General features: G+C 49.2%; 3 protein-coding genes across 4 annotated transcripts; 2 read left to right on the top strand and 1 right to left on the bottom strand.

Annotated features, from left to right (window-relative positions):
- The first annotated feature begins 1,131 nt into the window (after positions 1-1,131).
- On the top strand, positions 1,132-10,892 carry GNB3 (G protein subunit beta 3). Its single transcript, XM_065742225.1, has 10 exons — positions 1,132-1,241; positions 6,059-6,159; positions 6,710-6,748; positions 6,914-7,020; positions 7,132-7,195; positions 7,320-7,482; positions 7,582-7,648; positions 8,117-8,318; positions 9,077-9,293; positions 10,092-10,892. Exons 2-10 carry the CDS (start codon positions 6,103-6,105, stop codon positions 10,196-10,198), a joined length of 1,023 nt encoding a protein of 340 aa, XP_065598297.1. The 5' UTR covers positions 1,132-1,241; positions 6,059-6,102; the 3' UTR covers positions 10,199-10,892.
- Positions 10,893-11,582: 690 nt separating this feature from the next.
- On the bottom strand, positions 11,583-13,641 carry CDCA3 (cell division cycle associated 3). The gene is made up of 5 exons (XM_065742231.1): positions 13,455-13,641; positions 13,263-13,383; positions 12,987-13,193; positions 12,330-12,451; positions 11,583-11,955 (listed from the first exon to the last, which is right to left on the bottom strand). Exons 1-5 carry the CDS (start codon positions 13,572-13,574, stop codon positions 11,818-11,820), a joined length of 708 nt encoding a protein of 235 aa, XP_065598303.1. The 5' UTR covers positions 13,575-13,641; the 3' UTR covers positions 11,583-11,817.
- A 329-nt stretch (positions 13,642-13,970) lies between these two features.
- Positions 13,971-27,264, top strand: USP5 (ubiquitin specific peptidase 5). Of its 2 annotated transcripts, none has more exons than XM_065742190.1 (20): positions 13,971-14,098; positions 15,091-15,216; positions 15,519-15,585; positions 17,450-17,583; positions 17,896-18,041; positions 18,355-18,539; positions 19,098-19,192; positions 19,703-19,896; positions 20,057-20,128; positions 21,371-21,452; positions 21,638-21,763; positions 22,198-22,351; positions 22,603-22,777; positions 24,224-24,312; positions 24,518-24,709; positions 25,218-25,361; positions 25,505-25,650; positions 25,730-25,883; positions 26,493-26,577; positions 26,729-27,264. In XM_065742190.1, exons 1-20 carry the CDS (start codon positions 13,991-13,993, stop codon positions 26,820-26,822), a joined length of 2,568 nt encoding a protein of 855 aa, XP_065598262.1. In that variant the 5' UTR covers positions 13,971-13,990; the 3' UTR covers positions 26,823-27,264. The 2 variants fall into 2 exon arrangements, with proteins under 2 accessions (XP_065598262.1, XP_065598263.1); XM_065742191.1 differs by having other exon boundaries at positions 24,518-24,640.
- The last annotated feature ends 80 nt before the right edge of the window (positions 27,265-27,344 follow it).

The following is a 27,344-nucleotide window of genomic DNA, read 5'->3' on the forward strand; positions in this document are numbered from 1 at the left end:
GGTGCATAAGCATTTCCCTCCTTGCTGTTGGCTCGAGGTTCCTGCCAAGTGGACAGTGTTGTGTTGCCTCAGTCCCACAGTGCTATAGAAGCTGTACTGAAGCAGGGAAGCCTTTCCCCCTTCTTAATCCTGACACTTCCTTAATATGCAAGCCTGGGAATCATGCATCAGCAACCCTTTTTGCCTCCTGATCTCCCCTGATGATAGGATCATGGGAAAAAGAAAGTTTGATGCCCACATTTGAAATTCCCCATCCATATAAGGAGGTCCACAAGGTCCGAGCATCCACAGGTTCTTCCTAGAGATTTACATGGGGTTGCTGGTTGTCTCTTGCTTGTCGAAACCCTTTTGGTGGGGTGTGGGGCCAGTGTCCATAGCTCTGGCTTGCTCTACCCAAAGGTGGCTTGGGTGATTAGACTGATGGCTTCCTGACGTCAGATGAGATCCGTTAAAAGGTATTTATCTCAGGCTTGGGCCAAAGCTCCGGGAGAGATTAAAAAAGATTGAGGCCAAGATAATCCCCTCGCAGCATCCCACTAAAGTGGCTGCCAAAAGGCACACCACCAAATCTTTTGCCACTCCTGGCCTCTATGTCCAGTTCTGTTTTCCCTATGCAGAGCTGAAGTTTGCTGCCCAGAGAGGCTGGGACCCTGACCCTGCACTGCTGTGGGTCTTGCCTTGGCAGGGCTGCTGTGAGTGGCACTGTCCCTTCCTCCCAACACACACAGGGCACAGGTGGTATTCTGTGTCTGCAAGAATGGGAATTCCTGTGGACAATGAGGTGCACAAGCCCTGCCCTGGTGGTTTATAATCCTAGCCTGTTCTGGCTAATCTTCACTTTATTAGTTCGTGGCTCACATAAACAGGGATTCAAATGTGTCTGCAATGGTTTCTTTCCCTTCAGGAGGAGTGTACTACTCTCTCTTTTCACCCCTCCCCATCCACCTGCTTTGCATTACGTCCCAATCCGATTTCCCCAAGTCTCTGGTGTCTGATTTAATTTGCCTGACGCTGCTCCTGGAATCAGCCCTCCCCTGGCCCCTCCCGTCCACAGCCTTCCAGCTCCCCATGGGGAGATCAGTCCTGGGAGAGATTGAGGAGCCGAGAGGGAGCTGGGGTGGACAACAGGACCGACTGGGCACCACGAGGGGACGAGGACCTTCTGGCTGCTGGGAAGCAATCCTCAGCTGGGAGGCAGGCTGTGAAGATCCCAAACAGGGAAGGCTTCGCTGCAGATCCCGGTAAGGATGCTGCCTTGCTGCCCCCATGTCACTGCGGTGAGGCTGGCACTTGGGATGCTGGGTTCCTTGTCTGTTTACTGTGGTGCGCACTGGGGCCTTTGCACAGGGATTGATCCCGTGCACAGGTGTCTGAGGGAGGGAAGAACTGGTAGAGAAGTTGGGGATGGTGCTGGGGTGCTTTTACAGCAATGAGGGGCTCTGCACTGGGATCAGGTCACTGTTTCTCACCCTCACAGATAAATCCCATCAGCTCCCAGAGTGGGGCAGGAGGGCAGTGCCTCCCTTGAGGGAGCTGGTGCCCACCACCCTGTGCAGCTCTCTGCGACTGGTGTGTCCCTGAACAACTTTTTGCAGCCAGACACTTTTTGGATGGGGAGCAGCCCACAGAAAGAGAGGAACAGAGTGGGGTAATTTTACCCTGGCTTTTGATCTTCATCAAAGGAGAGGGGGATCATCTCTGTATCCGGCTCTGTGAGGAGCCCAGGGTCACCAGGGTGAGCATGCAAGGCCAGCCAGGGGATTATGCGGAGACCCAGGGATGCTACCTATTAATATTCAGTCCTCCTTCCCCCACCTTTCCTCTTCCTATTTGCAGCCCTCCTTCAGCATCCCACAGAGAGACCACGGGAATCCACCCCGAGGCCAGAAAATTCGGGGGTCCAACTCCCTTTTCTCCCACCTGCTGCTCACCCCCTATCCCCACAAGCACATGGTGCAGGTGGCTCAGCAGGACCATGCCCTGGGGTATAGGATGGGATGCTGCCCTGACATAGTGGGAGGTACACGGCCACTGCCCTGACAAGTCCTGGTGTGGCAGCAAAAAGCAGGGAAGGAGCCCAAGGGCTCAGAATGGGTCTGGCAGTGCACTGACTGAGCACTGAAGCAGGGGACTACAGCCAGATCACCAGAAAAGGCAGAAAAGAGCTCAGTGGAAACACCATGCTGGAGAGCAGAGGAAAGGAAAGTTGCTTTCACAGTCTAGGAACTGCCAACTGGATGAGCACAACCAGTGCAGAGAGCAGAAGGGGGCCTGAGGTGGGCTGACTGAGCGCAGGCTGTTTGCAGTGCTGCGCTCCCCAGGTGGGCTTGGCTCTATGCAACAGTGCTGGTGCTTTCCTGCTCTGTTGCAGTGCCAGGGTGATGGTGGTGAAAATGATTTGTCAAAGGGGCCTAGCAATTTGGTTTCTTCTACTGCTTAGCATTGATCTGAAAGAGCCATTACTTCCAGAAAGCACTGTGAGTGGACCATTTAGAAGCCTTTCCATTTAACACCAATCTTGTCAGCTTCCGTGAACTTATCTGCAGATCCTTAAGAAATGTGCATCCCTAAGGTCTTGCTCAGGGCAATACTGTGCCTTGGCCAGGCTCCAAGCTTCATTCCATGTTCCCCTCCTCTTCCCAGATTCAGTTCCCTCACTTCCTACCCTAAATTTACATGACAGGATGCTTTTCCGTACACCTGCCATGGTCCTCCCAAGAGACAGCCGCTCTCCAGTGGGGACTTGGTAACTTGTTCTGAATTAATTTCAGTGGAATGTGATGGGTGGAGATCCCAGGTGAAACTAGGGCTATAATTATCATTCATCTGTGGCTCCTTGTCCTTCTGAGGCTGAGAACAATTCACAACATCATTTAGATCGTTCCCTCAGAGGGATTTAAAGATTCAGGTGGAGATCTGAACCTGAGCTGCACCTTCTCTATACTTAGCCCTTTTTATCCATCCTTGAGATCATGGCCCTGCCCTTTGATCTTCCTGTCAGCTCTGAAAGTCCCGCATCTTGTCATGCATCTTGTCATGCACCTTGGCAGAGAAGGCTCCTGGGAAATGGTTCTCTAGTACCTCTGAGAAAAAAAGTACATCCAGGGAAAGGAAGAGACTGGGTTAAAAAAAAAAAACAGGAGAGATATAGAAGAGTCTGTGGACCCAAGGAGCACTGGGGGACATGTGTGCAGCCAGTTTTATTTGGACAAGAATTAAAGGAGTGGAAGAGGAAAATGGCTCCCACTGCTGTGCAGGTCTGACCAGGTAAAAACAGAAATCCACAAGGATGACTTAGGAAAGGCAGATGGTGATTTCAGACAGGCAAAGGTCTGTGAAATGATGGCCTGCACAGCAGAGAAACAGTGCTGTTTCAGCCAGGAGGAGCTTGACAATGAATTCACTCTGGTGATAACAACAGGCCCTGAAGGAATGGCATGGAGCTGTATTGGGAGGGTCAGGTTGGGAACTAGGAAAAGGGTCTTCACCTGATGGGACCCTGGAACAAGCTGCCCAGGGCAATGGGCACAGCCCCACGCTGCCAGAGTTCAAGGAGCATCGGATGCCACTCTCAGACACAGGGTTTGAGTTTTGGCTGGTGCTGCTGGAGATAGAAGTTGGGCTCAATGGTCTTTGTGGATCCTTTTGAACTTGGGATATTCTACAGTTCTGTGATTCTAAGGACGAGATTACCACGGAGAGGCCAAGCCTTCATGCTCTGGGGACCAAGCAGGGGAGGATGGAAGGAGGGAGTGAATGGGAAGCAAAACAGGCATGCAGCAAAATCAGGCATCCAGAACTGAGGGCTGTGGAGATGTGGAGCAGAGGTAGGATTAGTTCTGGGGAAAACTGTGAGAGGGCAAGTTCTGGACCAGAATGAAGGAGCTGGTCTGTGTGAGGGTGCTGAAAGTTCAGGTTTGCCACTTACTGTGCTAAGAGGCAGTGACCAGAGCTGCACATGGCATCCAGAGCTTGTGTGTAAACCAAAGCTAAGGGACAGACACGATGAGATGAGGAGCCTGCAAGCTGCGCATGACTGAAAGCTGCAAGGCCTCCTCAGCATCCGCCCGGCCAGCCAGCGAGCTGAGTAACAGAGTGGGATGTCCAACCTTCTTCTGAACAGAAATGCCTTCAGGAGGGTTTTCAGGACCAACATTATTCAACCCTCTGGGAGAAATCTGGTCACCACTGCTCTGTCAAGAGAAGAAACAAATAGTGGCAAGGGGACAACTCAGGTACTAACCCTCCCCATGCAGCTGACATCCCTAAGCCACCACTAGGTCTACTCCCCAGGCTGTGACATGGTGTCCCTGGGCCTGCACCCTGCTCCCTCATGATGCATGGTACAGGCAGCAGGCAAGGGGCAGCCATGCTGTAACCCGGTTCAGGCTTGCAGGAAACTGGTACAAAATCTCCTCTGCAAAGTGTAGTCTGAAAAATCCTCTACCCGGGATAAGTGCCTGCCTCCTGGGAGCTGAGGGAAACCTACATCTCCCGCAGCAAACATTGACCAAGAAGATATTAATCTTGCCTGAAGCATCAAAGGATAGAGCTGCACAGGGGAAGGGATTCTAAAGAGAAACTCAAAGAGCTTAAAGGGGACGACTGCACAACAATTGTAAGCAAAACTGGGACTCGGGGGCTGTCAATGCCTGGGAAGTGTCTACAGCCAGAGAGAAGCCTGGCATGGAGGATGCAAGGCCTTTACACAACAGGCCAAAGCAGGACAGATGTGCTGTGGCTCACAGAGAGTAGAAGTAGTTCTGCAGGTGCTGCTGGAGTCTTACAGGCCTTGGGCTTTAAGGATGAACATCTGAAACATTTCTGGACACACATACCTACCAAGGAGAAAGACTGAAATAATCAAGACCATATTTGTCTACAAGAGTGGAAATGCCAGAATCACTGGTGGAGTTTTAAGTACACCAAATGGAAAAGAGAGAACAAAACTCAGACGTTGTACAATTATGTAGTGTAGCTGTAACTTGAACGTGATTTGCATTTCTGGTTCATTGCCCTCTCTCTACACAAGCGTATCATCTATGATATGTAAACAACTGAAAAGCACTTAGAGAACAACAGAGGTGATGGGATGCAACAGTTTACATGTATGGAGTGACTGAGTGTGCCCTGTATTTGCAAAAGAGGTGGATAAAGGTGGATATGACAAATATTGATAGAACACTGAGGTGAATAGAGACCATTTATTTGAAGATTCTTTCAACTCAAAAGCTGGGAACCTCCATGTGCAACTAGTGCCATTTGGCTGCATCAGAACCAGGAACTTCTTCATAAAGCACGATGCTGAGTTGTGGAATTCCTCACCACAGTGCACTCTGACAATGGCACAAAAAGCGACAGGACAACTGTGCGGAAGAAAAACCTGTGAAAGCCTTGCATATAGTAATGCTGCCGCTAGCTTCGGAAGCCAGTGAAAAATTTGAGCTAGAAAAGTAGGAGAAATACCACTATCTGCCTATTTTATTCTTAGATTCCTCCCTAGGTGTCCATCTGTTTTTTTTTTGTTTGTTTGTTTGTTTGTTTTCTAATGGGAAACTAGAAGGGAACTCTGATAGAGCACTTTAACAATCCCTTAGTTTCCTTGATGGAGGACTGGTGAGCACTGCCTGTTGATGCTTTGCCTATGACAAAGGATAGGAAATAAGTCCCACAGCCTCTGGGCTTCCCTCAAGTTTCATCCTCCTGGAGCTGAGACAGTTTGGCCATTGACAGGGAAAAGCATACCCAGGGCTTTATAGGCCCTGGCACAGAGAGGTTATAATAGAAGAAATATGTGGGCAAGTGCAGCAGAACCTCAGCAAGATGCTCTGAAGGTCTTCAGCTTCTCAGTGTCCATGTAAGCAGGACACAAGGTAAAAAGGACTTTTGATGAAGTCCAGTATGACCTTCCCAAATGCTAAAGGCATTGACCAGATACAACGAGACAATCATTCAACCAAAAGTGAGCCTTATCAGTGATTCCTGCATTTCCATAACTGAGCAGTCCTATTGATGCCCTTTCTACCTCACATCTCTCTCCCTTAATTTGTCTTTCCAGATTCAAGGTTGCCCACTTGGAGAAGCCACCTGTAGCTCAGAAAGATGGGGGAAATGGAACAGATGAAGCAGGAGGCTGAGCAGCTGAAGAAGCAGATTGCGGTAACACTGGCAATAGTCATCAAACTGCTGACAGAGTGTCTATCCCTTGCCTCCAATTCTCCAACTTGGAGCTGAGCTTTCTCCGCATACATTCTTGGAGCCTTCTGCAGCACCACACAACCCTTAAATGCTAATGGAGATGTTCCTAGTATGGAGGGAAGAATAGGAAGGAAAAGGAGAGAACATGGGGGAAAAGGATGTGGACATGGACATAATGTCTGCAGATGAGCAAAGACTCTAATTCATCCCCAGACCTCCTCTGTCTATGGGGGCAGCTGGTGTTCTGCCAGGCTGAATGATCCATGAAAAAGGTGTTGCATGAGGAACTGGATGCTGGGCAGCCTTAGGCTTGCCTCTCCGTTGCTAGTTTGACTGATACTGAGCAGTCCTGGTCACAGACCAGGAACCCCCTGTGCTGGGTACAATACAAACTCAGCAAAACTCCTTTCCATTTTAAATGGTCCTTTACAGAATGCCCCTGAATTTTACTTGCTGTTGCCTCCATCACACAGCTTTTTTTCTGTCTCATCCACTCTTGTCTCTCCTCCAGGATGCCCGGAAAGCCTGTGCAGACACAACACTTGCTCAGGTAAGGGCCAGGGCTGACTGGGCAGGTTAGTGTGCATGGGGTCAGCTAGCATCGCTCCCAAGGGGAGTCTCCAGTTTGGAAGCAATTAGGAAGCAGGGATAGCGGAGCAGTACAGCTCCTGTCGGTCCCGGATTAATTCTTTGTCTCCCCCTGCTCTTTTCCCAGATTGTGTCTGGAGTGGAGGTTGTTGGCCGCATCCAGATGCGGACCCGAAGGACTCTGCGTGGGCACTTGGCCAAGATCTACGCCATGCACTGGTCAACGGACTCCAAGTGAGAGAGATGCTGCCGATCTTCTGGGTGCCCGGCAGCACATAGGCATAGAGAGCAAGAAGGCTCTGGCAGAGAAAGAGCTACTAACACTATCTTGTTCCTTTCCCACAGACTCCTGGTCAGTGCCTCACAAGATGGGAAACTGATTGTGTGGGACACATACACAACTAACAAGGTAAGAGTCATGTGGTTACAGAAAACTGGGGTGGGATACGGGATTGGAACCCCTCAGATTCCCTTGCCCTACTTTCCCATCTTCTCTGCTGCCAGAGGCCAAGCATGGTTTTTATTCCTCCCAGGTTCATGCCATCCCTTTGCGTTCCTCCTGGGTCATGACCTGTGCCTATGCACCTTCAGGCAATTTTGTGGCCTGTGGGGGCCTTGACAACATGTGCTCCATCTACAACCTCAAGACACGTGAAGGCAACGTCAAAGTGAGCAGGGAACTCTCAGCTCATACAGGTGGGTGTGCTGGCTACCAGTAGCCTGGTTCCTCTACTTTCAAATCTCACTCTTCTGGCCCTGCTCTGTCTCTCATATTTGCTGGTTCCTGCTCCCCAGGTTACCTCTCCTGCTGCCGATTTCTTGATGACAACAGTATTGTGACTAGCTCTGGAGATACCACATGGTAAGTGTTATCCTCTGTATCTCATTGACACAAGCATCCACAGGCACTGAAATCTCACACTGGTCCCCCTCATATACTGCATTTTGGGAGAACTCTGCCTCAGAGCGGTGTGCGATCTCAGGAGCAGGTTGTGTGCAGCTCCTATGGCTCAGCAGGTGATGCTCTTTCACTCTGCAGCACCTTTCTTCCTGCTTTATATAAGGATTAATTGTTTTACCTGAAAGCCACAAAGAGCAACTCAGAGAGCCAGACCCCTTGTCCTCCCTTGGTGCAGCAGCGGCTGCTTTTCCCTGTTGAGGTCAGGTCAAGATACAGGCCTACTGATGTAACGGCAGGGACTATGCATCCACTTATCTAATGTGGTAGCCTGGCCCGTGACTTCCCTCCTTTACCCTGCAAGGACAACTCTAACCCAGCTAACAGCGCTGCTTGGCCTTGTCCGCCTCTGACAAATCCTCTCTCCCACAGTGCACTCTGGGACATTGAGACAGGACAGCAGAAGACCGTGTTCCTGGGACACACTGGAGACTGTATGAGCTTGGCAGTTTCCCCAGACTTCAAACTGTTCATCTCCGGGGCCTGTGATGCCACTGCCAAACTGTGGGATGTGCGGGAGGGTACCTGCCGTCAGACATTCTCAGGGCACGAGTCTGATATCAATGCCATCTGTGTACGTATGTCATCTGACTGGTAGAGGGCAGGAAGGATGCACCAGCAATGAAATGGACCAGCAATGAAATAGTCTCAGGTCAAGGCTGAGAGAAAGGAATAAGGGTCTCAGGATCCAGCCTGAAGCAAGGAGGGCCTAAGTTCAGGTTGGGGGCTGGTTCTTCCCAGGCACAGGAGCACCAAAGTGCTTGCCATTCTCCAAACCTGGCTCTGACCCAGACAGTGTACCGACATCTGTGGAACACAGAACATTAATGTGCTAATGCTGCTGTGCTCATACCAGCTGCTGGAAATCCCATTTCAGGCATGACTTAAGAGGACAGAAGACATAAGTGAGGCAGCTAATTCAGCTGAGGGTCTCATCTTCAGCTGGTAGGGATGGTAACTTGGGATCACGAGATCACCCAAGGAGGAAATATTAACATAAGGCAGCAGAGAAATCTAGGAGATGTATCCACCACAGAGGCAATGATTCAAAGCAGAGCCCTAGAGGTGACTGGACAGGAAGGGTATCAGTGTAATCTCTTTCTGCTAATTAAATGAGTCTGCTGGCTTCCTGAAAATGTACAGCTTTTCTCACCTGACACACGGCTATTCTACTGCTACACTTGCCTCTGAGGAGCTTGATTTTTAGTCTCTAGGGCCTGGGGGCAGGACACATCCAGGAAACACATATGAGAAGGTGCCTTTCTGGTGGTTAGCAGAGTGGTGAGAATTCCCAAGACACAGCCTCATTAAAATCTGGTGTGCCCTCCACAGTTCTTCCCTAATGGCGAAGCCATCTGCACTGGCTCAGATGATGCCACCTGCCGTCTCTTTGACCTCCGGGCAGACCAGGAGCTCATAGTGTACTCTCATGAAAGCATCATCTGTGGAATCACATCAGTCGCCTTCTCCCGCAGCGGGCGCCTCTTGCTTGCTGGATACGATGACTTCAACTGCAATATCTGGGACTCCCTGAAAGCAGAACGTGTGGGTGAGTGGCTCCTGGAGGTACATCTTTCTCTGCAAAGGTCTTCTGTCTCTACCAAAGCAAGGAAAAGTGCTGTATCTCTGATTTTTCTAAAAGGAACACATCCAATACTAACCAAAACTCAGCAATACTTCCTCATGCTTAAATAATAAATACAACTATCTTAAGAACTGTTGGCTTTAATATTAAGCAGGTCAAGCCTTTAAACAATTTTTTTCAGGAGGGAAAAATGTCAATATTCCTCTTAGCTGAACTGTTCTCAAACATCAGTATTATTTCATACCTTCCTACAGCTCTGCATGGTAGCCAGGCACCAAGCTCAGCATGGACCTGGGCTTCTATCCAGCAGCTATGGACATTCTGTGATGTGAAGGATATGCCCAGTTACCATCTTTCTTCCAGATGTGGCTAGCCCCCCAAAATTTATATCACAGCCCACCTTTCGATCTCCAACAGCATTGCTCTTTTAGATTTGTCAAGGACACCATCCTTTCTTAGCCCTACAATGCCTCCCTGGTGAGAACAGTAGGCAGTAATCTCTCACGTTGAGAATGCATCTAGCTGGACCTTCCCAAGAGCACTGCTCCTCAGCCTCTAGTTGTACACCATGCACTAACATTCTTCTGAATGCTTGCTCTTATTAACCAGGTACAGATTGCTAATCACATTTTGCAGGAACAGTGTAATACACAAGAGACTGGATGGTGCACAGATCACAGGCACACTCAGCTCAGTCAGGCCCTTTGCCCTCTCCTAGCCCTATTTTTTTTTTATTGACATCTCATCTTCCTCTCCCATCAGGAATCCTTTCCGGCCATGACAACAGAGTGAGCTGCCTGGGGGTGACAGCAGATGGCATGGCTGTTGCCACTGGCTCCTGGGACAGCTTCCTCAAGATTTGGAACTAAGAATGGTGGAGGAGAGGGAATGAACAGCGAAAGCACGGCCCACAGCAACAGCATCATCAAGCAAGAACAACTGAAACATCCACTTGTCATTCTCACTCTACACACAGGTTGCTTACAGGGGTCTCCTAGAGCAAAAGGGGGGAGGAGGGGGAGCGCACACGCACTGGCTGTTCTCTCTACCTCTAAACAAGCCCAGCAACTTTCAGCCTCTTGCAGGCTTGAAGACCTGCAAAGCACAAGTTACATCTTTGGACTTTAACAGTACAGATCAAACACCCTGAATCTTCCTTCAGACACCTCTACTCACAGTTAGCATCCAGCCCTTGGAGGACCCCTCAATCAACACCTCTGTCCAAGACTTTTGTCTTCAATTTTAACTATACCTAGCTTCTGTGTGGCTGTCATATTCCTGCAGGCAGCCCCAGAGACACATTAGGCTTGAGATTTATAAACACAGAACCCCCACCAAGCAGGTAGTATAAATTGGGCTTATTTTCCACAGGGGAAAACTTAGCTCAAGTCTTATCTATGGATAAATGGGGGAAAAGATAGCCCTCAGACCTCCCAAAATACCAGAGAATGTTTTATTTATTCTTATTTATTGTTTGCTTCTTGCTGTTCCTTCTCTTTTTGCCTCATTACTGTACTGCAGTGACCCTGTCTAACCAGTAGCCATCAGCTACCGCTTTCATGTCTGTTCTAGATCTTCATAGTCCAGGCAAATAAAGAACGCTGATGTAAGCACCACAGACTGTATTATTTCCATGACTGCTCTCCTCCTGTGAATGCTATCTACTGACTCTCTGAATAGCATATTCTAAATCCACAAGGAAGGCGTTCTCCTGTTGTTTGATCAAGAATAGCCCCATTTGTCCTGAAATTCACTGTTCTGAGTTAGAATAGGGCACTGAAATTATTTCACTGCACGCCTTGGAGATCTGAGATGCTATAATATTCAGCTGATATTCCAGTTATTGGCTCATAGCCACATAATGGCATCCACCTACTCTGTGAGGAGCTGCTGAGAAGTCACTGCATCTCACTATCCTCAGAGAAACATGAATTTATGCAAATATGGCATTTCCTCACCCCATTTTGGATCCTGCAATAATGTACAATTCTTTGCACACAGTTTCAGATCAGATGCAGAACTCCTGAAGCAGCACTAGAGAGATCAGTCTCCTGCATAAGCCTGGACCACACTGGGGTCTGACCCCTCCCACATACCTCAGCTCTGCTGGAGAATGGTACAGAAAGGGGACAGCTGAACATCGGAGCTAAAGGAAAGCTGAACCATTAGATCCTTAAACTTGAATCAAAGAAGACATGCATACTGGACAAGCAGCATGCTCCTACTCTCACATCAGATAAAACTTAGCCAGTGTTTGATAGTCTGTAAGATAAATTTATTTACTCTAAGAACTATACAGTCAGTACAGCCTCCAGAGAACCAAAGCCTGTACTGTATATGAAAATACAGTTATGAGTATTGTCTTCCCAATAGAGAAAGGTGAAGAGCAATCATGAGTCTGCAGTCTTAAACTATTTCAGGATTTTCCATTCCTAGAGGACTCTTTCAGAAGAAGAGAATCACAGCAAGTTTCTTGGAAAGGAAATATCTAGTTCTCCACAAAAGGACACTGTTGGTTTTCTTTGTTCAAGCCACGCCATGCACAATTCCCTGCTTTGAGGCTCCTGCTCACATCCACCGCTACTTCCTTCTCCCCAGGGTTCTCACCCAGCATGTGCTTCTTAGCCTACAGAAGGAAAAAAAAATAATTGTAAAGTACAAGCTAATTGAGAGTAAGTCAACTCTCAGTGAAATACAAACTATTCAGGCCATTCATCTTGGCCTGATTATCTGACACTCCAGTATAAGAGTAATGGATTTTCCTAGAGACTAAAGAGAGGATGCACTAGAAGGGAGTAATGTTGTGGTAAAGCTGAAAATACAGATATGGAACCAGACTTGAAAGGTATCTAGGCATAAGATCATCCTGCAGAAGTTTGCTCAGGATGTCACCAGGCTCTACAGGTTTGGCTCCAACCTGAGGCTATACAAAAGTGGAAATTGAAAGATTTGTTATGTCAGCCCCCTCCCGCTCCCACAGTACGAGGCACTGAGATTCACCTGACGCTGGACAGGAGCACTGGGGGAATTATCATCTTGTAAGATACTGAAGGGAGAACGGACTGTTCCACCAGATGCTGCCAAGATTTTGTTGCTGGCCTTGCGTCTCACATGCTTGCTCCCTGAGAAGCAAAGGAAACAAGTCAATGTACCATAAAACTGAGGACCCATTAGTATTGTTAAGTGCCTTATGATACATGATCTCATCTACGGTGAATGTTACCCAAAAGATAGGTTACCCAAAAGATAGGAGGATCAGGAGATAAAGACTGAGGCTGGCAGGGACCTCTGGATCCATCTGATCCAATAGAGCGCTAAGGACCACATCTGGGTCAGTATTAGAGATCTCCAGGGAGAGCTCAGAGCCTGTGGACTACTTGTGCCAGTACTCCATCACCCACGCAGTTCAGAAGCACTGCCGTGTGTTCAAGAGGAAGCCTACTGCCCTCCAGTTGGTGCCCACCGCCTCTAGTCCCAGCACCAGGGCAATGCCGAACAGAGCCTGGCTCTCCTCCACACCCCCTCCCCTTCGTGTGGACCCCTCATTTGGAGGAGCAGCCCCCAACCCGGAGCCGGAAGGGCCGTTAGAGGCGCTGTTCGGAGTCCTCTCGCACACACATCACCCCCCGTAGCTTCTGAACCCCCCGAGGGGCTCACCCGAGGCCAGGCTGGGCCCGGCACAGCGGTGCGGACGTGCGGTGTCCCCGCAGCCGGGCTCGGGGCCCCTCTCGGGCTGCAGCTCCGCGGTGTCCCGCAGGGTCGGCTCCTCGAGCGCTCGCGCCGCTGCGGGTGACGGCGGCTCCGGGTGCGCGGCGTCGACGGCGAAGACCTCTCCGAGCTGCCTGACCAGGCAGTCCACGCTGTCTGCGGGGGGAAAAAGGCGGTGTTCAGCCCGTGCCAGGAAGAGGCCCGGAGGCGCGGCGCGGCACTCACCGCTCAGCGCGTCCTTCATGGGCGTGCGGGAGATGCCAGGCGTCGGCGAGCGAGGGTCAGCGTCCTGAGCGCCTTCCTGCGCGGGGCCGGGCTGAGGGCTGCCGGCGGGGGAGCTCACCACCTGCGGGAGGCAGCGGGCGCTAAGGGGCCGCGGAGCGTCGGGAGGAAAGAAGGAAGGGGAAAAAGCCATACCTCGATAGGGGTGCGCAGGATGCCGGCGCTCGGAGAGCGCGGGTCGCTAACGTGAGCCAGGTGGCGGTTGCGAAGAGAACCGGGCGCGGGAGTGGTAGGAGCGCTGCCCGACGCACCCATAGCGGCGGGCGTAGAGCCGCGCGGCTCCGGGCTGGCGGAGCAGCCGCGATTCAAATCTCCCGCTCGGCCGCGGCGGCGCCGCCCCATTGGTCCCCGCCCGGAAGAATGCCACGCCCCCACACCCGCCCCGCGCCCGCCCCCGCCCCGCCTCCCGCCTCCCGTCGATCTTCGTGAGGCTCCGCCCTGCGCCACGGCGCCATTGGCTGACGGACTCCGCGGGACCGCCCATGACGGCCGAAGGGCGGCTGCGATTGGCCGGGCCGGCCGAGCCGAGCCGCAGGTGGGCGGGGAGCCCGTCCCTCGGCCACGCTGCAGCCGTGCCCGCGCCGCACGGGATTGGCCAGAGCCCTTCCGAGCACGCGGGACCGCGATTGGTCAGGGTGGGGCCGCGGGCGGAGCTGCAGTGAGCCGCTGTCATGGCGGAGCTGAGCGAAGCGCTGCTCTCGGTGTTGCCGTCCATCCGGGTGCCTAAGGCCGGCGACCGGGTCCACAAGGACGAGTGCGCCTTCTCCTTCGACACACCGGTAAGCGCGCCCCGAGGCCGCCCTCCGCGGCCGGCCCGGCTGCTCCCCGCTCCCACCCTGTCTCAGCCCACCCGTGCGCCGTGGGTGCCTCCCGCGCGGGGCGCCGTGGGACTTGTGGTTCCCCCGGCGGCCAGAGCGGCGCGCGGCCCGGCGCGGCTCGGGGCCGTCCGGGACTACGGCCCCCGACGTGCCTCGCGGCGCGCCCCTCCCGGCAGCGGGCCGGAGCGGGCGTGGGCAGCTCGTCGGCCCCCTCGCCCGCCGCGGAGCATGCCGGGGGCTGTAGTCGGGCGGGGGGCGCTGCCTGTTGGCCTGGCGGCGTCACGCGGCCCCGCGGGCGGGGGCTTGCCGGTGCTGTGTCACTAAGATGGCAGTGGTCCCCTCCGCCACCGTCTCCACCCCTGCGCTCTCGCCCTGTCTGCCCCCTCTCTGCGTTTGGCTCCCTGCCCGCTTTGGTTTAAGCCCGGTGTCCCCGCCGAGGTGTCTGTGTGCTTTGCGGGGCGAGCGGGGCTCACCTGTGGCCAGTTCAGTGCTCCTCGCAGGCGTTTGCACGCAGCCGTGAAAACAAGCGGCGGTGCGCCAGCCTTCCCTGTGCCACGGCCACGGCAGCTGAGCCTGCACACAGGGTGACACAGCTCTTCTGGGAGTGGTTACACCACGTTCTGACCGTGTGAATGCATGCTGCAGGCCTCTGGCAGGGCACCCTCCTGGGGAGCTTGCTCAGACGTCACAGGTTGGGTAGCATCCTGCTGTGCATGAGGAGGCAACTGGGTTTACCTGTACATCGCCCTATAGAAGCAGCAATCTTGGGACAGCCGCAGCAGGGCTTGCCAGCTTGGTTCAGATCAGTTACTAAATCTCTGATACATAGCGATGAACTGTTGCCATTATTTAATCAATAACTGATAGCTTTCCAAGAGGTAAGCTCCTGTCCTAACAGTTGGAACGGCGTTCTTTGCCATCTCCCTTAAGTTTTTTTCTCCCTTTCCCTCCAGGAGTCCGATGGAGGCATATATATCTGCATGAACACGTTCCTGGGCTTTGGGAAACAGTATGTGGAAAAGCACTACCAGAAAACAGGCCAGCGGGTCTATCTGCACCTCAAAAGAACGCGCAAACCGGTAAAATAAAAATGAGGTGGCAGTACTGAAAAATAACTGGAGTTCTGAAACTGGGAGGTGGGATATGTGACGTTATTACATCAGGTATAGAGTTTTCCTTTCCCAGTTATAAATGATGTTTTTCTTGGTGAGTTGTGAATCCCTAGACTTTCCGCTCTGCTGATGTTGAGCTGTCGTACCCAGCTGTTGGCCCAGGCATTTGCTGCCTGCCTTCTTGCCATCTTCACAGTAGCTCAACTCCAACCCTTAAGGCTTGCCACAGCATGCCCGTCCCTCTAACTCTCTATTTCTTAATGAAACAGAAGGAAGAGGATGCTAATTCCAGTGCTGGGGACCCCCCAAGGAAGAAACCAACTCGCTTGGCTATTGGTAAGAAGGCACTTGTGTACGGTATATTTCTTGTCATTTTGGAGCTGCTTGGCTTTGTGGAACATTTCTGTTCTCTTTCCTCCTCTAAATTAGCTGTGGCTAGTGCCTCCAACTGAATTCAAATGTAATGTCTTCTAGTATGTCATAGGTTGGCAGTTACTGCAGAGCAGTTGTTGTGATGGTAGTTTTGCTCTGTATTTAAACTTGTAGCATGTTTTCTGAAGGTAGGTAGTCTTTGTCTTCTCTCTTAACTCATTATGCCTGGTAGAGTTTTATGTAGGTAGAACCCATGCAGGGCTGTTGCTTAATACAGCTGTATTTAGTGAGTGGCCAGAGTAAGTGTAAAAATAAGCATGAGATTTCTGACAGAAATATTTCTTGAACTTCTGAGAAATTTAACTAGCATTATTTGCATAGAACAGGAAGGAATTACTGGTAAAAGCTAGGAACACTGTTGGTTAGAATTTGCTCTATTAAATAATGTTATTGTGCTCATTGTATCTGTTTTCCATGGAAATAAATAGAAGGCATTACTTTCAGAGCAAAGTAATACATATTAAGAGCAAGTCCTTTTTCAGGAGAAGAGTGCTGATGTTCCATTATTCTTTTGCACCAACTGAAAACCTGTCATGGGAACCAGGGAAGAGGCTACTTTTTTCAGGCAGTATCAGCTAGCAATTTCTGAGACATTACAGAGCAGAGGAAGGAAATATTTTTATCAGTTGCAGGTTCTTAGCATGCTGGAGGCTGACACTACAGGGAAGTCCAGAACCTGTACTGAGCAGGTCTCGCTTCTTGCTCACCTTTTCCCTAGCTGTGCCATTGTGTAGCAGAAGCCTGGTGACCTCACTGCTGCCACTGCTGCTTTGGGAGATATTAGTCCCAATCTCTTGTGTGAATTTTTTTTGCATCTTCAGTTCTGCAAAGATCTTGAGACAAGTGCTTTCACTGGATCAGCAAATAGTTGCCAGTGATAACATATTAATGGCATGAATGGAGCAGGAGAAAATAAAAACAAGTATTAGCTTTGTGACTGAGGCAATGATCGCAGACCCTGGAGAGTTCGTTCTGTTTTGGGGGCAGATTTCAGCTTTCTTTTAGCTAAACTGTGGTGGTGGACTAATGCGGACATAGGGGGGAGGGTTTTGAAAGTACAGGAAAGATTTAGGAGGAAAATGTCATTAAATATACCCCTTGGTCTCTCTGTACCTCAGCCTTCCACTCCATGAAAAAAATGCCCATGGTAGTGGTTGCCCTCCATCCCAGTGTGTAGATAGAAAGATTCTTGTGGAGATTGTGATGCTGAGTTAGAGCTGTGCAGGCAGCAAGGCCTCCTGGGGCAAGTTCATGGGTATATATGGGGAGGAAAAGGGGTGGGAGACAGTCAGCTGAAGACCTTCTTCCTCATCTGGAGCCTCAGGAGGTTCACGTAATGCCCCAGGGGACTTGAACAGTCTGTTCTTCTTTGCTTAGAGTTCAGGGCTGCCATGTCTTCATACACATCTGTTTGTGATCTTAGGTACACCGTGATGGATAAGCAGCAGTGCTTCATCGTGGCTCTGTTATGGTCACTCTTTCCATAGAACACAGCTTGTTTTCCCCATTGTAGTCAGGATCTGGAGTTTCTTTATAAGCATTTATAAGAGTAGCTGCAAAAACAAGCCTATTGTCACTAGGCTTTTATTTCCTTCTGTGAAGTCCATGTCTGCAGCAGGAATGTTGGAATCTAGACGTGAAGACAGATTGTGGTGGTCTAGAACTTTCCCTTAGTCACAATGCTTTATTTCATGTAAGCTACAGGCAAAGGAGACTTGAAAACGATTTGGTTTTTACCTTTTGCCACGATGTTTGTTTTTTTCTGTAGGCGTAGAAGGTGGATTTGACATCACAGAGGAAAAGTTTGAATATGATGAAGATGTAAAAATAGTGATTTTCCCAGAACATTTGGATATTCCCCGTGATGGGCTGGAAGGACTGCCTGACATGGTCAGAGACAGGGTACGTTTGGGTGGAGGGTGGTATTTTCTGGTAGCAGGGAGGCAATGAAGCATTGCAGTGAGGGAACCGCTACCCTCTGAAAATGATTCTGCAGAACTGCTGCAAAGTCTCAGCTTGAAGCAAGCAGCATTATTCTACAGTCACGTAAATTACTTAAACAGTGGTTTTATAGTACTGAGTCTGGTTTACGACTTTCTCTGAGTGACTTGCAGTTCTGAACCTAAATGTGTTCTGAACCTAACCACAGAGTCCTGTGGCACTGGAAGTTTGTTCTGTTGCACTCTGCATTGCTTTTCCTGCTCTTCTAACTAGATTGCCAGTGCGGTTGAAGCCATCCTTACAGCAGACTCAGCTTCCCGAAAGCAGGAGGTGCAGGCTTGGGATGGGGAGGTTCGACGTGTTTCCAAACACGCTTTTTCCCTGCACCAACTTCAGAATGATGTGCGCATCCCACCATGGTGAGCATGCTACTGATATTTGCTATATTGCTCCGTGTCCCACATGTATCCTGATCACCTTTCTTGCCTGTCCCTAAAGATGAGATTTCTTTTCTGGGACGCTGTGCTGTGTGTGAGTGTGCCTTGTGTAAATGTGAGACAAGGGGCAAACTAAGGTATTTCAGGGTGCTGAGCATTCTGAATTAAAAGATAAATGAGATCACAGAAACTTCTGTTCATACCATGGTCATTGGGTAGTAATGGAGAGGGCTTGGGAGGTAGAACCCAAAGGTTTTCACCCTAACAGCGCTTTTCCTCTGTTCCTTCTCAACAGTGGATGGAAGTGCAGCAAGTGTGACATGAGGGAGAACCTGTGGCTGAACATGACCGATGGAGCCATCCTCTGTGGTCGGCGCTATTTTGATGGCAGTGGTGGCAACAATCATGCAGTCGAGCACTACCGGGAAACTGGCTACCCACTGGCTGTGAAACTGGGAACAATTACTCCTGATGGGGCTGGTGAGAAGGGGGATCCAGCAAGGGTTATAGATGCCAGGCACCACTCAGGATGACTTTGGTCTCTGACAAGGCGAAGGAGGGAGGATTTCATGGCTGATGATGCCCATGTTATGACCTGGAACATGCAGTGTCAATCTGTCATGATTTCTCTGACCTGCTTCTTGTGGCAGACAAAGAACCAGCTGATCACATCTTCCTCCTTCTCTCTCTTGTAATCTGAAAGCTTTTAGAACCAGCTTTCTCTCTTGTTTTAAGTAGAGGGACATTTATCAAGGATTTTTGTGTCCAAAACCTGAGGATATAGCACTGTAACCATTTCCTCATTCCAGGCAGACATATACCTGCACACCTTCAACAGTGAGAAAGTTGTTGGTCTTGTCATGTATTTTGGAGGAATTTCAGTATTCTATCTGTTGTGCTGCTGTCCTGAAAAGAGAAGAAAGTCCAAGTGCAAAAGTGCAAGTGGCAAAACTCCCAGTTCTGAGCACTCAGTTATCTTCATCCAGAGTGAATTTTAGACTGTGAGTCATGATTGTTTTCCTCTGTGTTTCTGCATAGATGTCTACTCGTATGATGAGGATGACATGGTGTTGGATCCCAACCTGGCAGAACACCTTGCTCACTTTGGGATTGACATGCTCAAGATGCAGAAGGTGAGGGGTTGTTCCTGTGTAGGTCCAGATGGGGTGGGAAGAAACTCTTTAAGTTTTCTTAGCTGGATCCCAACTTTCTGTGGCTGTGCAGAACCATTCATGATGAAGAAGAAGTGTTTTATTTATTGAATAGAGAGTTGCTTTGTCTGTCTTTCCCATTGCCTTTATCATTGCCTTTCTTTCTTGTCCCAGAGTTTCATTTCATTGTGGCTCTGTGTCAGTACACTCAGCAGGGAGGTGCCCACACTTTTAGCTGTGCTCCCTGTATTTAGCGTTAGTGTGTGATTTCCATGCCCCTTTTAAGAGAATGCCTTGGATTTCTCCTGTGTTTCATAGCATTCCTCCTTCTGTCCCAGACAATCAAATATTTGAAAAGAATTTTCTTATCTTCCTCTTCTGACTTAATCAGTTAATTTTACACTTTGTTTCTCTACTGCATTGCCATTTTCAGACATGATGTGTTCTCTTGAGTCTTCTTTGAATCTTTTCTCTGGTTCTTTCCCTCCACAGACAGACAAGACAATGACAGAACTGGAAATAGACATGAATCAACGTATTGGGGAGTGGGAGCTCATCCAGGAGTCTGGTGTGCAGCTCAAGCCCCTCTATGGGCCTGGGTACACTGGTATCCGTAACCTGGGCAACAGTTGCTACCTCAATTCTGTGATGCAGGTGCTGTTCAGTATCCCAGACTTCCAGAGAAAGTAAGTGAGTTTAATCACTCCTTTCCATTGGCCTGGGATCCCCTGGCATCAGTATAAAAGTCTCCTAAACTGGGAGCTTCTGTTGCAGGAATCAGGCTCAGAACTGTCTTTTGACAGACGAATCCATATGTCCCTTAGATTGCTCTGGTTTGTTCTGCAGGTATGTGGACAAGCTGGAGAAGATATTCCAAAGCGCACCTTCGGACCCCACACAGGATTTCAGCACACAAGTGTACGTAGACTTTTGGTGAGAGAGGGAAGGCTGAAGCTGCCTAGGTGTGTCCCTTCTGCATCGCTGCAGGATTCTCCTTCGAGCCTTGCCTCTCTGTTTCCATGTCCATCACCAGACACGCTGATCTTCTGTGATCAATAAGGATCTAGGCCAAGAAAGTTCTATTGAACGTCCTAGATGGAGAAAGCAGGGTTTATCTCAGTGCTGCTGGGGACTTAAACATATAACGTGGGGAATGCAGTACCGTGTGTTACCACGAGGGGATTTCTGGTAGGCATATTCTGTCTGCGTAACAGTTTCTTTGCAGAAAGGTTTGCTTTCTGCAGAAGAGGAAGATGGCTAGGAGCAAAGAAATACATAGATTTAGAAAAAAAATCACACAGTGAATAATTTATATATGCTTAAAGAGACTTCCTGCAAGACGTTTGGAAGAAGGAACGCAAGTTTTCAGAGGGTATTTCATTTAGATACATTGCTGTGTTGCTTCTGCTCTAAAACAACAAAGCAGTAGTATATGGAGGTTTGGGATAAAGGTAGCATTTGTGGAAGAGAATCCAGAGGTAAGCAAAGATTCTAAATTTGGATAGCCTGGGGTTAGATGTTCAGTTAGGGAACTGAGACAGCTAGAAGGATTTGTGCCTGGGCAAAAGGATGAATTGGTAGAGATTGGTTCCAGGCAAATGGCAGCAGTGATGGGGAGGAATGAAATGGAAGAACAGGAGGGTGTGGGTGTGGGGAGAAATCACTCAAGCGTTGCTATTGTCCATTAAATGCCTCATGGAGTTATTCTTAACCTTTCCCTTGGGAAAATGTGATCAGTCTGCTCATGGCATTGCTATTTCTAGCTCAGGCAATTTCACTGTGCCCTGTTGTCTCCTGTGCTGTCAGTTAGATACGCTGCTACTTTACCCACATCAGGCTGCAGTACAGCTTAGCTGCTGAGCAGCTGCTGTGTTGCTCAGCACCAGCAATCCTTCTGTGGGAAAAGGGAAGCTCTTCCTTTTTGCTCCCCCCCACTATGCAAACAATGGTTGAAAATGGTGACCAGAAGCCCTAGTAACTTTCCTGTGGATGATGTCTTATGGGACCAGAGGGATTAGAGCAAGATAAGGTGATAGAGCTGGCGCAGCTGAGAAAGCCAGTCTCTGTGAGAACTCCAGTTATGTCAGCATTAAAGCTGGATGGGTTGTTGTGGCTCCCAGAGTGTGTGGAGTTTGATGCTGACAGACTTTGTCATTCCAGAGCCAAACTGGGTCATGGACTGCTATCTGGGGAGTATTCAAAACCAGCTTCTGCAGAAGGAGAACAGCATCCTGATCAGAAGGTGAGGCCTGGGTATGATTCCCACATGGTATATGTTGGAGGAGGGAGAACCATTTCTGAAGATATGTCCTGGGGCTTGTACCATGGCTCTGTCACAAAAAGAAGAGCACGGCTTAGAGTGCTGCATACCAGGAGACATGTTTGGTGCATTATGACCACCTTCTTCTTCTACCTTGTTATTTGCAGGGTGTACAAAATGGCATTGCTCCACGCATGTTTAAGTCACTCATTGGAAAGGGACACCCAGAATTTTCCACTAACCGGCAGCAGGATGCCCAGGAATTCTTTCTGCACTTCATCAACATGGTAGAGGTAATGGCTGAGTTTGTTTCTCTAATTTTGGAAAAGCCTGGCTTCTTTATTTTTCTTGCTGTAACAGAGGATGAGATGTAAATGTGAAAAGCTGGCAAATGGAGCAGAAAGAAGGAGAGAATAAAGGGAAAAGGGGCAGCTAGCACCTGCGGGAGAAAGAGGGATATTTGCCATGTTTTTGGGGCTGATTCCCAAGAGATTTCTTCTAGCAAGGGTACAGATGGAGATGTAAAATTGTCAGTTTTAGGAGCCAGAATGGCATGCATTCCCAGGATCGCAGAAGTCGACTGTAGATTCCTTTTTGCTTTTCCAGTGGACTGGGTGCAGAAATGAATACTCTCTAGCCGTGTCCTGTGTGGAACTGCTGCTGCTGTAGATACTTATTTCTGCTGTTCTTATGCCATATCCATCCTTCTAATCTCTCCCTCTTTCAGAGGAACTGCCGCAGCTCAGAGAACCCTAACGAGGTCTTCCGTTTTCTGGTGGAAGAGAAGCTGAAGTGTCTGGCCACAGAAAAGGTGAAATATACCCAGCGTGTGGACTATATCATGCAGCTGCCAGTACCCATGGATGCTGCTCTCAACAAAGGTCAGCAGTATGTCATGGCCAGGATAGTAGCATACATTATGTTGGGTATCATGCTTTTCATACAGAACTCCTTTAATGGGAAAGGGACTTCCTCAAGCTATTGCTCTGCCACTTCTGAAGCCAGGTCCTTCACTTGCTCTTGTAGGATTGGGCTCATTTCTTCAGTGGTGTGACAGTGATGTACCTCTAGAGTCTCTCCCTCCTACACTTCAAGCTGGGCTGCGATTTAACTCCTGTACTTCACTCTCTAGATGAACTACTGGAATATGAGGAGAAGAAACGGCAGGCAGAGGAAGAGAAGCAGCCACTGCCTGAGCTGGTGCGAGCCAAGGTGCCTTTCAGCTCCTGCCTAGAGGCCTATGGAGCTCCAGAACAGGTGGATGATTTCTGGAGCACAGCCTTGCAGGCCAAGTCTGTGGCTCTCAAGTGAGTGTGTGGGGATTACTAACTTGCCAGGCTATGGTGAATGGGCTGCAGCTGCATTTTGAGGGGACTTGTTTTCATCACCTGGAAGTGCATTACCAAAGCTCCTGTATCCATATCCATACCAAAGCTCCTGTATCCATATCCAGATCCTGTATCCATAGAACATGCAAACAGAAGGGAACCAGTCCATCGGTGCTGGAGTGTAACCCCCTGAAGGATTACAGTGGGCAGAACAACAGTGCTAGCATGAAGTCCTTGCCATCAGTCTTCAGTTGCTGAGAGGCTACAAAAATACAGTGGTATCCCAGAAAATTGGCAGCTTTTATTCTAAATACTTCGTAAAGTACTAAGTGCTATTTTAAATAGCTTTAAAATTAGAACTGGCACAGTATGGCAACACCAGTCCTGCATGGTCTTCAGGCTGTCTTTAAGGGAAGTATTTTAGCTGGTAAGGTTTGAGCAAAATCCCGAATATAACAAAACACCTGAGTTAAAGTATGCTTACTTAAATGCTAATAGGAGTGCTTTAGAAAACAGCTGTAATTTGTCTCACTGCCAGTAGTACGTGTCACAGTGGTGCAGAGGTCCAGTGAGAAGAATACAAAGTCAAGTAGCTTCCTTCTGTGGTGCTACTGACTGTCCTTCTGCAATGAAAGAGTAGTCCTCAAAGAACCCAGTAAATGCACAGAACAGGATTTATTTTTTTCTAACAAATGTACTATTACCAAGCAATAGCTACTAAAAATGAACAGTAAAACAATCACTTTGAAAAATAGCATTTTGCTTTTAAATGGTGAGTTGTGTTCAAATGCTTTGCTAGAATTAGCATTGGATATATACTGTTGCTTAAATTAATTTTAGTGCATGATACTACTATTCTGATAATGAGTATCTGTCTCTCTTAATGTGGCTCCTCCCTTCACAAAGGTTCTCCTCTGTTTCAGAGGTGTCAAACACCCTTTCCCTCAAATTGTCTGACTAAATAATGGTCAATCAAATTCGCATGCATCTCAAAAAAAAATCAAATGCACTTCACAGCTGAAGATGTACTTTTGCACTGGAAAGCTTGTCACTTTCTGCAGCTTTATCTGTCTGTCTAATAAAAGATTTTTATTTCTTCTGTGTTCCTTAAGAATTAGAGTTTAATTAAATCCTAAAATCTGAGTCAGCTTGTAAAATGCAGGATTGGAAGATAGCGAATGTACTATTTTTCCTTATCCCCCAAGGTTTTGTAAATGCTGCATTCCATCTAATCTGGTCAGAGCATCTGCTTTAGAAATTGTTTAGTGTTTAAGGAGCTGTAAGCTCAGCCTAGGATAGCTGTACAGATTTGTGTATCTCTCTGCCTTAGTACATGCCTCCACCTTACTAATTTCTTGAATCTACTAGATGTCCTCAGTCATTGCTGACAAAGTATAAACTGGCTGTTATGTTAATGTCTTTCAGAACAACGCGGTTCGCCTCTTTCCCAGATTATCTGGTGATTCAGATCAAGAAATTCACTTTTGGTCTGGATTGGGTGCCCAAAAAGCTTGGTAAGAAGGACAAGAACAGAGCACATAGGTACAAGGTGTCATATATATGGGTATTGTGATCCTTACTCCATAGAGGAAAGTAACTATCCCAAGAGGAGCTGCAGGCTAGCATGTTGTATCCCCAGTGACTTACCCTTCTAGAACTCCCAATGGAGTCTTTTGTTTCTGCCTGTGTGTCAGGCTGAGCAAATACCGTGTCTTGTAGATGTCTCCATTGAAATGCCAGAGGAGCTGGATATCTCTGCACTGCAGGGAACGGGGCTGCAGGATGGAGAAGAAGAAATGCCAGACATTGCACCCCCACTGGTGACACCAGATGAGCCCAAAGGTAGCCTGGGGTTCTATGGCAACGAGGACGACGACTCCTTCTGCTCCCCTCACTTCTCCTCTCCGACATGTTAGTGATTCTCCTCCTCTCTTCCTGATGCCTGATTCATTTCCTTGCTCTCCTTGTCTTGACTCCTATCCTAGTGGTTTCCACTTGCTCAGACTTTTCCTGTCCCTATGTCTGTGAAGATCAGCTGCTTCCCTTGTATGCAAGGGTGTTATGCAATGGAGTTTGTTAATTACTGTGGGAGACAAGATTGTGGCATGTCTTGTGTGTTTAGAAGGAGGTATTGCTGAGATTTACACAAGATTTAACTGGCAGAGGTATTTAACTTTGACGAACCACAGCACAGGGCAAGGTTTGAAGGCTAGGAAATGGCCAGTGCTGCTGAGTTAGTGAAGTGAATGAATCCCTGTGTTCCCCAGAGTCCCTGTGTCTGAAACTGCATTTTTGGAAAAAGACTGTAGGGATGAGGAGAGCAGAGAGTGAGGAAATGGGAAGTTGTGTGGGACCTCACAAAATGGCGCGGGCAGAGCTTGGGTGGGAGTGGGTGGCTCTAATCTCTATCTTCTCACAGCCCCCATGTTGGATGAGTCAGTGATTATCCAGCTAGTGGAAATGGGCTTTCCCATGGATGCTTGCCGCAAAGCTGTGTATTACACAGGGAACAGTGGGGTTGAAGCTGCCATGAACTGGGTCATGTCACACATGGATGATCCAGGTACGAGATCACATGGTCATGGTGAAACTTATTGCATCTGGGTCATTGTCTCACTTCCCATCCCGTCGCAATAGTGGAAATCTAAAGTCATTTGAACTTCAGACTGTATCCCTTTTGGGGCTGTGTTTTGTTTTCTGCTGCAGATTTTGCTAACCCGCTAGTTCTCCCTGGATCCAGTGGACCAGGGTCGACTATTGCCTGTCCAGACCCTCCATCAGAAGACAGTGTGGCCACCATTGTCTCCATGGGCTTCTCCCGGGACCAGGCTATGAAAGCACTTAGAGCAACGGTGAGGAGCACGGGTGACATCGAAGTGAAATGATTTTCTCAGGAATAGGCATTTGTAAGTCTTTGCCTTTGCCTTCCAGAACAACAGCCTGGAGCGTGCAGTGGATTGGATTTTTAGTCACATTGATGACCTTGATGCAGAAGCTGCTATGGATATCTCAGAGGGACGCTCGGCAGCAGAGTCCATCTCTGAATCTGTCCCTGTTGGTCCTAAAGTGCGCAATGGGCCTGGAAGTGAGTTGCAAGCAGAATGAATGCAGGCTTTGGGGTGCAAGCTCAGCATGGCTGTAGCTTTATCTAACCTAATCAGTACAGTAAGTCCATAGGTTTTAACAGCAACAACTCCCACAGAGCTGAAGTGGTAGGAGCAGGGAGGAAAAGGAGGATAGCAACGAAGGGCTTAAACCCAGCATGGGGATTAGTTGCAAACTGGTAAGACTGAGGCCAAGGAGGTGCTGTCAAGTGAAAGTCAGGAAGGACTGTTGATCTTTTCCCCCATATTGTTATCTTTGGGCTCATTGAGAAACCAAGTTCCAATCCATTTGCAGAACTCTGATGCTAATGCAGTTTTGCCCCTAGACTCTGTGGGGAAGTGGAATTCATGCTATTTCCCAGCACACCTGAGCCAAATGAGCTCAGAAGAGAAAAGGCTCAGTGGAAGTTGTGATCTCATGTTTCCTTCCACATTTGGCCACAAGTCAGTCACTCTTGACAGAGACCCATTTTTAAGTTATTACCTGGGAGACCTTCCATCAGATCTCAGATCAGAAATTGTCTAGAGGGCGTTGCGCAGGTCTGATGCCTTTCCGCTTTATCTGATACCTCTTCTCTCTTCCTCTCAAGAATATCAGCTGTTTGCCTTCATCAGCCACATGGGCACTTCGACTATGTGTGGTCACTATGTTTGTCACATCAAGAAAGATGGCAGGTAAGAGGGATTTTCACGTAAGGGGAGTCTAAAGTACACCTTTTAGCCACTGTTCTGCCCTATTTCTTCAGAGCTGACAGTGGAGAGAGAAGCGAGCTGGCAAAGAGGCTCATGTAGCGTTCCTGAACCTTCCCCCTTCTGTCTGTTGCAGGTGGGTGATCTACAATGACCAGAAGGTCTGTGCTTCTGAGAAGCCCCCCAAGGACCTGGGCTACATCTACTTCTATCAGCGGATCCCCAGCTAGAACATCCCCTTGCTGCGTGCGCAGGAGGGGAAGCGGGCTGAAGGCACGGAAGGGGAGGGCTGGGGGCAGTCAGAGCAGGGTCCGGCTCCCCTGCTCCTCTTACCCCCTCTTCCCTTCTCGCCCTCACTGTGAGACACGCAGGGAGCCGAGTTCCAGGACAGGCTGTGGCTGGAGCCCTGGGGGACGGGAGCGAAGGGGAGTCGGAGGGTGGGAATGTGTGTTCGTGTAGAACGTACCTTCAGTGCCCGCACCCCGCTGTGGGAGGACGCCGGCTCCGTGCTTCCCGCAGGCGCAGGGCACTGCGTGCACGTGGCTCGGGCGGCGGTTTCCTCCTGTCCTCCCAGTGCGGGGGCAGCGCGGGCCGCGAGCGGGGTCCCCTACCTGCGTGCCCTTCACATGCCAAAATACACGAGGGACAAAATAAAAGTCGAAATACGTCCCGTTACTGCGTTCCGTGTGGAGAAGGGAGATCGCGCCTTTCTCGTGCGTGCCCCGCGCTCCCTGCGGCTGCTACTGCTGAGG

Source organism: Cyrtonyx montezumae, unplaced genomic scaffold (genome assembly GCF_038088225.1).
Source record: "Cyrtonyx montezumae isolate F1298 unplaced genomic scaffold, pur_monq_1.0 scaffold_3, whole genome shotgun sequence".
NCBI classification, from domain to species: Eukaryota; Metazoa; Chordata; class Aves; order Galliformes; family Odontophoridae; genus Cyrtonyx; species Cyrtonyx montezumae.